The sequence below is a fragment of the Coffea arabica genome, chromosome 11c (genome assembly GCF_036785885.1).
Source record: "Coffea arabica cultivar ET-39 chromosome 11c, Coffea Arabica ET-39 HiFi, whole genome shotgun sequence".
Classification (NCBI taxonomy): domain Eukaryota; kingdom Viridiplantae; phylum Streptophyta; class Magnoliopsida; order Gentianales; family Rubiaceae; genus Coffea; species Coffea arabica.
Window position 1 is genome coordinate 7911407 of NC_092330.1, and position 10244 is coordinate 7921650.

The window sequence follows — 10244 nt, forward strand, 5'->3', positions numbered from 1 at the left end:
TAGTTTAGTTAGATAGAATTATTTTTATGTTTATTAAATTATTTTTTAATTCGTAAACGGGTCATATCAGGTCATATCAAGTCACCACGAGTTAACCCAAAATCGACCTGTTTTCTTTTCCGATTCATCGGTTCCAACCCGATTCTAACCCGAATTCTCGAAACCTCAACCCAAACCCATTAATTTCGTATTAGGTTCGTGTCGTGTTTTCAAGTCGTGTCAAAAATTGCCACCCCTACTTGGGAGTGTAGTATGCTACTGCACTCTTGATTTTTGCTTGCTTTCCTACTGACGGATTATAGATTCATTTATAACTTCAACTATTCACCCTAGCATCCGCTAGTAATCTAGGCGAGTTAGTACTGGCTTTTTACAATGTTTATCTTAGATATTTTGAAACAACAACCTTATCTTTTCTAGATAATTCTACGATCACAAATAATGTCACGTCTTTCTCTGTTGTGCCCTCTATCTCAATCTATAACTCATTCAACCATCCCATTTCTTCTCAATTCTCCTCCCTCTTTCTTGCCAGTACTAGTTTTTGGCAGCTGGCTCTTAGAGCTCGTTTCAGCAACTTCCCATGGAATCTTTTGGAAAACTTATTAAGAGCGAGAATCCAACTTGCACTGGTGTTGTTGATTCTCTCTTGGCCGAGCTGGATATCCGGAAAAGGCTGTTATTGTCAGGTCAGCCGGATGATAATCATCAAATTGGGATCCTCATAGCGGAAGTGAGACTCTGGAGAATGCTTCTGATCTACGTCGCATATTTGAGTGACGCTGACATGAAGTTTGGTGTTGGTCGGGAGTTGGGGTCGATGGACCGGGACCTTGATGCTGCTTTGAAAGAGGCAACTAATGATTTTCGAGTTGCTTCCAAGAAAGAAGGTGTCGGTAAAATAAGCAGCGATTTTGGAGCTGATCCTGAGAAATACGAGTCCATGGTTCACAAAGGTCTTACAAGGGGTGATTATGGAGTTGCAATGTCTAAGTTGCAACAAAAGCTTATGCTTTTCAGGCCTCAGATGAAGGCAGCTTATGAACGCATTGCATCCAACCATTCATTTCAATCGCACCATCCCCTAAGCCGTTCTGGTGTCTGCAGTCTCTTCTGCCAAAATCTACAGCAGGTTGTCCGGGTGCTTTATTGTGGGAAATGCAAGATGTTAGAATATATGCACCTAAAAGTCGAAACCATGTCCAAGATGCTTAAACGTCTCCAAACCTTCATCAGCACTATGGTAAGATTTTCTCTTGATCTAGACAGAGATTTCTTGACTCATTTTGGAGCTTTACTGGTCCGCACTGCACATTTTTGTTGCTTGTGCTGGATTGACCAAATGGAAGAAGACAAGACCGAGGAGCTGTCGATTATGCTTCATGATCTGCTGAAGGCATTCAAGCTGGATACTACAGAAGTTGTACAGCTGTTTCTGAAATTATTCAGGCCTTATTCCTTGGTGAAAACCTGGACATCAATCCCTACTCCAGTTGAAACATTTGTCGATTTTCTCTTTCCTGAGAAGGATCCTCAACTTGAAACCTTCTTCAAAGGGCTTGAACACCTGATAATGTTCGTCCTTGAAGTTGGAGAACCAGAGAAATCTGATCTAAAGCTGCTTATAATGGACATTACAGCAGCTATTTCCAGGCTTGGATATTTTGGTGACTTGTTTAATGAGATAGGAGAGTCAACAGGATACATATTTAGCACAAATGTATCTGCATTTTTTAGGTTGCTTGAAAAGATTGAGCTTCTCAGAGTGGAAGTATTCCTGGATGAGCTACTAAAGAAAAGGATCAGTTTGGAGCTCCTTGAGAATCGTATTGATTCTTTCCATGAGGGACTCTTCTATTTGGAAAGTTATCAAAGATATGCATCCAAATGGAAAAGCAAAGCTCCTAAGCTGGTCTGGTTGCATATCAAACCTGTGGCTGGGAAGGCTGTCTCTGTTTATAAATCGTTCCATGCCAAGTCAGTCACTGAAGACAAGTTCAAACATGAGCTAACTATGTTGCACTGCAAGATTCAACTTTTGAAGACTGAGATACTTTTGGAAGAGCTTCTCGATGGAAACCCAGATCTCATAATCAATGGCCGGCTACGTTTGGAAGAGCTTCTTGATGGACATCCAAATCTCACCGTCAATGTGAAGAACCAAATGGAAAGCCTCGATCTGGGGCTGATAGTCCTTAGAACTTATTTGATGGGTCCGCTGGAGGATGATGAGAAACTAATCTTAACAGATGCAGAGTCAGTAGCAAGGGTTGCTTCTCTTTTTTATTACTCTCTTCTCAAAAATGATATTGCAGAACATGCGGTGGGGAATTTCAGTCATGTGCTTCCTAAGTTAGTAAGAAAGATGGACCTTGTTAATGCAAAGATCAAAGAGATTTATATGCCTGTTCGAAGGTCATCAAAATCCCATTTCCCTAAGACAGAAGGATTTGGCTTCATTGATTGTCTTTTAGGAGATCTCAGCGAGCTGCTAAACTCTGAAGCGGGATTTCTTGTTTCCTTGAGGCATCAAGTTCATGCTGTTCACAGAGACTTAGAGTTCTTGAGATCCTTCCTCAGTGATATTAAAGAGCAGTATAATGACCGTCCGGATTTGAAAAGTTTTGTTTCGTCCATTATCCAAGTATCACTTGAGGCAGAATATCTCATTGAAACGTTTGTGGTTGGCAATTGTTTGCGATGGTATCATCCATTATGGCTTTCTGATCTCCTGGAAGATCTCAACCTTTTTAAGGTTCAGGCCACAGAAATCTGTACGAATGAACATACCATCAGCATCCATGATGTTCCCACCTCTTCAATGAATATGGTATCACCAGCGAAGATTCCCATGATTGATGAAGTTGTGATTGATCTCACCGATGAAAAAAAATTGATCATTGATAGGCTTACAGCTGGATTACCACAGCTAGATGTTGTTTCAATTGTTGGCATGCCTGGACTCGGCAAGACAACTTTAGCCTTGAAGGCGTATAATGATCCTTCAGTTACCTATCAGTTCCACGCTCGTGCATGGTGTTATGTCTCCCACACATATCGAAGAAGAGAATTGCTTCTTCAGATTTTAGGTGAAATTGTGGAACTTAAGGATGATATCCTTGAAATGAGTGATGAAGATTTAGAGATGAAGTTGTACCAATGCCTAAAGGGGAAAAGGTACCTCATTGTTATGGACGATATTTGGAGCACTGAGGCATGGTACGATTTCCAACGATCATTTCCAAATGACAACAATGGAAGCAGAATACTGATCACGAGTCGGCACTTTGATGTGGCGGTAAAATTGAAAGCGGATAGTACTCCTCACCCCCTTCGGCTACTGTCTGATGATGAAAGCTGGACGCTGTTGCAAAAGAAGTTGTTTTACACGAAAAAGTGCCCCAATGAATTAGTGATAGTCGGAAAGAAAATTGCAGAAAGCTGTAGAGGACTTCCTCTTGCAGTTGTTGCAATATCTGGTCTCCTTGAAAGGACAGACATGATACCAGACTGGTGGAAACAAGTTTCAGAAAGCATTTGCTCACACATTGTGGATGATCCTATGACGGGGTGCATGGACATACTAGAGCTAAGCTACAGATATTTGCCTAACCATTTGAAGCCTTGCTTTCTATATACTGGAGTATTTTTGGAGGATAAAAACATTCCAGTTAGGAAGTTGACATGGTTGTGGATAGCTGAAGGATTTATACCCAATAATGGGCTGGACAGCAAGGAAGATGTTGCAGAGGGATACTTGAGGGATCTAATTGGAAGAAGCCTAGTAACAGCTTCCAAAAGGCGATCGCTTGGAGGTGTCAAAACATGTCATGTTCATGACATGTTGCGAACCTTATGCCTGCAAAAATGTGAAGAAGAAAACTTCTTGCAATGGAAAAATGGGTATGATGAGCTTTTTCCTTCTTCTCATATGGATTTAGACTACGGTGTTGACCCCAATTATTTTTGTCCACCAATTTCCCAAAAATATGAGAAACGTAGGGTGTCTATTTGTTCCAAGAGGAATCATTTTGTCATGTCAAGGCCTTCTGGGCCACATGTCCAGTCTCTACTGTACTTTGCCACCAGTGATTTGTATCCTAGATGTCCCTACGACATCACCTTCATTTTTGACAATTTTAAACTCCTTAAAGTGCTAGATTTGGAATCCATCAATATGGGGAGTTCTTTCCCCACTGAAGTACAATTGTTGGTCCGTTTGAGATTTTTAGCTCTTTGTGGTGATATAGACACTATTCCAGCATCAATATCCAATCTCCGGGTTCTTGAAAGCTTGCTCGTGAAGGGATTGAAAGGTAAAGTTCTACTACCTTATACTCTTTGGAGCATGGAAAAGTTGAGACACGTCCATGTAAATAATTATGCTGCCATCGCCTTGCAAGACAGCGAAAGCACATCTTCTTCTCAAGCACTTAATCTGGTCAGTCTTTCCTGCCCATACCTCCTTTGTGGAAAAGGTACAGAGGATATCATGAGGAAATTACTTAAACTTCAGAAACTAAGCTGTGTATTTTCTGAATTACGGGATGATAGTGGGAAGTGCAATCATTTTCCAGTGCTGAACTTTCTGACAGAGCTCGAGTCCCTCAATGTACTCTATTCTGGTAGGATTGCTCTTCCTTGTAAGTTTGAGTTCCCATTGAATCTCAAGAAGTTGACACTGTCAAAATTCCGCCTACCGTGGGATTCAATTTCGGAGATTGGGAGATTGCCTAACCTTGAGGTTCTCAAATTACTTTCAAGAGCCTTTGAGGGGAAAGTGTGGGAAATGAAAGGAGGAGAGTTCCTTAAACTGAAATTTTTGAAGCTCGACAGCCTAAACGTTGCTCAATGGAATGCCTCTAGTGATCACCTGCCACAGCTTCAACACCTAATTCTGCGAAGTTGCAGGCAGCTTAAGGAGGTTCCTTCTGGTTTTGCGGAGAGCTGTACTCTGGAAATGATTGAGGTGCAACTGTGTACACACACTGTTGAAGAGTCAGTGAAATCACTTCAAGATGAACAACTTGGAATGGGATATGAATTGAAGGTCCTCATTGACCATTCAGACATGGATTTCTGATCACTGCATAATTTCTGGTTAGAATTTGGGCCTACTATTCTATTTGCATTTGAGTAAATTATGATTTTGTCTGTGTTCACCTAACATGACGTTTTATGTACTTTTATCTATTATCAATTTATAAAATCCTCTGCTCGGTGTTGCTTCTTGTCACCACTCAAATAATGATCATTTTACTGATGAGTTGTTACTTCATAGATTTGAATATTGGAGCTATGTATTTAAAGGTCTGGTTCTGCTTTCCTAAACGTACGCTACTCTGATAGATATATAATGTGCAATTCACATTTCCTCTTTTCTAAAGGAAAGCGTTCTTTAGTTGAATGTGAATGGATTTAGTTACTTATAATTAGTTAAGGACAGCATGTAGGATTTGTTGATCATATTTTTTGTTGTTATACAGGCTGTCTAGTTGAAGAAAAGAATTGCACTAAATGCTATATAAGCAGACAAAGGCACAAGTTTTCTAGTATATGCTAATTAGTATGAATACTTACAATATCAACTGCATCAGGATCTGTTTTTTTAGTTTCGCTAGCAAATGCAAAAGCCTAATTTCAATCCCTGTGGTTGGTTGAAGTAACATGCTGTTCTTTGTTTCAGTTTACCCTCTGGAAAGGGCAAGTGGACCTCTCTTCAAGGTGAAGAAAATGAAAGTCGCGGCAGTCAATAGATGTTGGTTTGGAATCTGGATAATCTTATTCCTAGGAGATCTGAGTTCTGACAATGGTGGCTTCAAATGTCTGTGAAGTAAAAATCATTGGATAATTTAATCTAAGTGAATGGAACTTGGACATTTTGTCTATTATTGCTTCCACCAAAGTTGAAACCCCATGTTTGTAAGACTTTCAAGTTTCCCTTCTTTCATTAGTATGACTTGATTTATGTTAACTTTCTGTTTCTCTAGCGATCTGAGAATGGATATTGCAATTATTTTGATCTTGTTATCATTTTTATGAGTGAGAATTGAATGACAGAATTTTACGGAGGGAGGAAGTCCCCCTTGGTCATGCTACATGCTGCGTACAATCTGGTTCTATGTTGGCCAACTGGACCATGTTGTCCGAGGCAAACTAGTCCTTCGCTGAAATACAATTTCTTGTATTTTCCATTGCTAATTGTTTCTGTTTTGCTTTTTATCATCTGATGATATATAAGGACCTTTTTATTGATACAACATTGCGTCAACTAAGACAAGTAGGAAAAAGGTACGGAAGCCATGTCCGTTTGCTCTTATAGTCTTATGGTTCTAAACTACTGAGATGATTGTCATAGGATGATTGTAGGATGCCTGTATAACTTGATTCCAAGAGAAGCTGATAGAGATATATCTTTAGTTCCCTGTGTTGAATTTTTAATCCAACATTGGACTTATATGTGAATAATTTTGCATTGTAGACTGTTATATAAAATTAAATCCAATTAAAGTGATGAATTATAGTTTGAACTTTTACCTATAAGTAGAGTTATGGTTCTCGGGTGACACGTATTATTTTGTTGTTTAGTATCACAAAATAGTTCTTTCTTGATATTCCATCAGCAAGAAAGATACTAAAGAAAAACTAAAAGACTCTCTCAGGCCCCTTTGGTTCATGGACCGGATGAAATGAGATGACTCATTTTCGGATTATTAATCCTAGGCTGAGTCATTCCAGGATAAATTATCCAAATTATCTAGTGTTTGGTTGATTCTGAGATGGATAAGATATGTTGAAAAATAATTCTATCATGTGTTTGGTTGGAGATTGGATGAGGTAAGATTACTATTTTAATGACCAAAATACCCCTTAATTTGTAGATTTTTTAAATAAAATAATTTAATATTTTATTAAATATTAATAAACTAACTTAATTTTTTAACAAAATAATTTAATATTTATAGCTTTTATTAAAACAGAGTAGTTTGAAACTTTAGAATTATAAAGTAAATCAAGGGTTTTGAGACCTTAAAAATAGATTTTGACCAAGTTTTTGAACATAACTTTGAAATTCAATTAAATAATAGGTGCCGAACTCAAGCTACTATAGTAGATTTGTGAGGACGTGCAAATTCTTTATATTTTTCTTAAAAATGCCCTTTTATTTGAGAAATATTACTGTATAATAGTCTTACTACTCAATCACCCCACAATAAGTGTAAATGAACATAGAATTAAGGGTTTTTCTTTTGTTTTCAAGATAGTGCGAATTAGGGTTTTTTTACACCTATCCGTAGTGTGATTATCCGATACGGAGTGTGGATCAAATTTGGTGATTGAGAGTGAGTTTTAGATGATATTAAGTGTGTGATTAGAAGTGATAATAATAAGTTAGTAAATTATAAGTTAAAACCCTCGTATATGCGATTTAAGAAAAATCGGCCAAACCGACGGGTATCGCTCACTACTGATTGAACACTCCACTTGACTACCACTTCCCTACCATTACATATCCTTGATATTGTTGCAAAATATCTCTCTCATCCTCAGCTCCCTTGGCCGAAAATGTTGACCCAAAAATACAAGGAAAAGAAAATAAATTGAAATGGATTTTGGTGGCGACAAGTGGCGGCCATCCATGGATTCTTGCCTAACTAATTTTCCTCCATATTTATCATCACAAAACACACAATTTCTCCTCATTTTCCTCCTACCAGCCGTGAGCAAGAGAGAGAGAGAGAGCAAGAGAAAACAACTTCAATTCATCTTGAGTTTGAGCCATTTGAGTGGAAAAAACAAGATTTTAAACCGATTAAATCTTTCTTTGAGTACTTGGAAAGCTTGGTGTGCAAGAGGTTTACAAGAGGAGGTGGTGGATAACTCTTATAAGCATCTTTGAGAGGTATATGGGCTGACCATTACATTTATTTCTCTTAGTCTTGTCTAAGTTGAGTAGTAACTTGTAATCTTGCTTGTGATGCTTAATTCATGTGATTTTGGATGATTGTAGTGATGAATTTTGAGTTAGGCTTTGAATGGTTCACTTGAAATTTCTATTATTTGGATGGTATATGGTATATGCAAGCTTGTACAAGAGGTTGTGGTAGTGATTTAAGCAAGAAATGAAGAGATTTCCCTTTGAAACCCTAAATTCCAGATTTCAGTTTTTCACTTCCCCTGTTCTGATTGGTTTTGTTTGACTAGGTTGGAGGCCGAATTAGGCTTAGCATAAAACATAAAAGTTGTAGATAATGATGTTTTATAGCTGCCTATAAAATTTCAGTTCAATCCGAGCACTGTACCATGTGAAAAGACAAAAATACCCCTGACTGCCATAGGTAGCACTTTAGGGACAGTTTTGACATTTCACCAATCTGACCTCGTCTGTTCACCCTGATGCGTACTGACTTAGCGTTTGGTCAAAACATATAAGTTGTAGTGCTACGTCTTAGCTTTCCAACGCCCTTAAAAACGCCTCAATCGGACTTCGGTATCCTGAATTATTATCGTTTAACCATAGTGCGGTTCGCTAACCTGTTTGTGAGATTCTGGTTTTGTACATGAAAATTTTGACCTAGCTACACTACGAACTGGACTGAGTAGTCTTCATCAAAATTGTAGGCCTTTGTCTTAGCTTCGAAACGGTATGAATTGCATACCAATCCGATAAGCGTAGCTTAGGTTGTGTCTGTTCCGTAAAACAACGTCAAATCTGTCTTTTGTTTCTTAAATCAAACTTCATTTCCGCACATGTTCCTAACTTGGTTTGGTACTTGTATGACGTTGAGTCTATTGAACGGCTATTGAAATGAGATTATTTTGTGTGTGACTTTGGGACTAATTGAGGAAATGAATGAAGTCATAAATGGCTGGAAAATAAGTAAATATAAAGGGCGTGCTGCCCAAATTTACGCTTGAAGACTAGGTAGAAACACTTGCGACTTGAGTAAGGCTTGAGAACGAATACCACTTGAACCATCTAAGATATTCGCGTCTTCTTTTATCGAGGTATATAAGTTAGAACTTGACCGAACTTGTACCCTTGGGAAAATGAAATAACGACTACTAGAAATACGTTTTCCTCATTCTTTCAACTCAAATGGTATTTCCAAGTATAATTGCTACAAAATGTCCCAGTTTGAAAAGCGAGTAAGTATTTCACGAATATTCTCCAAACTAATTTCAATTACTTGATTCTTATTGAATGAAACGTTGAAGTTTCGAACCTTAGTTGCTTTTCAAAGTTCTTAAACAAGGTTTTATCGCAGATTTGGACTCCAAACCCGAAGTACAACCCAAACGGGATCACTGAGGCACTACATTTTGGTGAGTGCTTCCAAATATCTAATTGGACTTGACATTTGTGTCCTATATTTGACCAATATGATTATATGATATAGATATAAGTGAATTGATGGGGCAATGGTGTACTTTATCACATTTGCCCTAATGTTATTTGTTCTCGTTCATCAATTGCAATTGAATTGCTATACATGCTTATGAATTGTATCTTGCCTGGAATTCCAGAAACCCTGTGACTAATTTGTCGAGTCGAGCCGGCAAGGGTCTGGTCGATTAGCTAACGAACCCTGGGTAGTTAGTGATATCGAGTGGAGTGTTATCTTCTCGACTAATCGGTATACTCGAGTATTACCACCAGTGTTTATTGTGGAGTTCGGGCCCAGTAAGCGGTTTGATCAGTGGACGGATAATGGAGTTAAGTGGTGTTCTACGGGACTAGTTTCTGACTTGAAAGTTGACAGAGTGTCAACTACCAATCGATCAAGCTATGGTGGCGTCGATATATGAGCAACTGTATCCTTATATGTGAAATGTGAAAAATTTAGTGTTTGGCTATATGAAGTGTTGTTATTCATTTCTTGACTTATTTTGCTTGCTATTGCACTATTATGCTACTTTTGTTTATTTGATGGACAATTTGATATTTGGAACTGTCGCGCCCCATTTTTCGCGATAAAAAAATAAAAATGAAAGGTATTTATAAAAGATATGATTTTCATTTAAAAATAAGTGAAAAGGACCTAAAATGGGACTTTAAAAAATGCGACAATTTGGGTCCAAAATTTAGTCTAAAAGGGTTTTTAAGAAAGAAAAAAAAAAAAAGGAGTTGCCACTTGGTATTGAGTTTGGGTGTACCAAGTCACCTCAAAGAAAATATTTTTTGACAAAAATAAAAATAAAATAAAACAAAACCCATTTTAACAACTCCAGGTCTTTGAAAA

General features: G+C 38.0%; 1 protein-coding gene and 1 long non-coding RNA gene across 2 annotated transcripts; both read left to right on the forward strand.

The window, feature by feature from the left end:
- The first annotated feature begins 446 nt into the window (after positions 1-446).
- On the forward strand, positions 447-6098 carry LOC113717317 (putative late blight resistance protein homolog R1A-10). Its single transcript, XM_027242110.2, has 2 exons — positions 447-5100; positions 5687-6098. Exon 1 carries the CDS (start codon positions 584-586, stop codon positions 5081-5083), a length of 4500 nt encoding a protein of 1499 aa, XP_027097911.2. The 5' UTR covers positions 447-583; the 3' UTR covers positions 5084-5100; positions 5687-6098.
- A 1622-nt stretch (positions 6099-7720) lies between these two features.
- LOC140016391 (uncharacterized) lies at positions 7721-9939 on the forward strand. Its single transcript, XR_011822783.1, has 3 exons — positions 7721-7903; positions 9270-9327; positions 9529-9939. It is a non-coding gene; the product is annotated as an uncharacterized lncRNA (long non-coding RNA).
- The last annotated feature ends 305 nt before the right edge of the window (positions 9940-10244 follow it).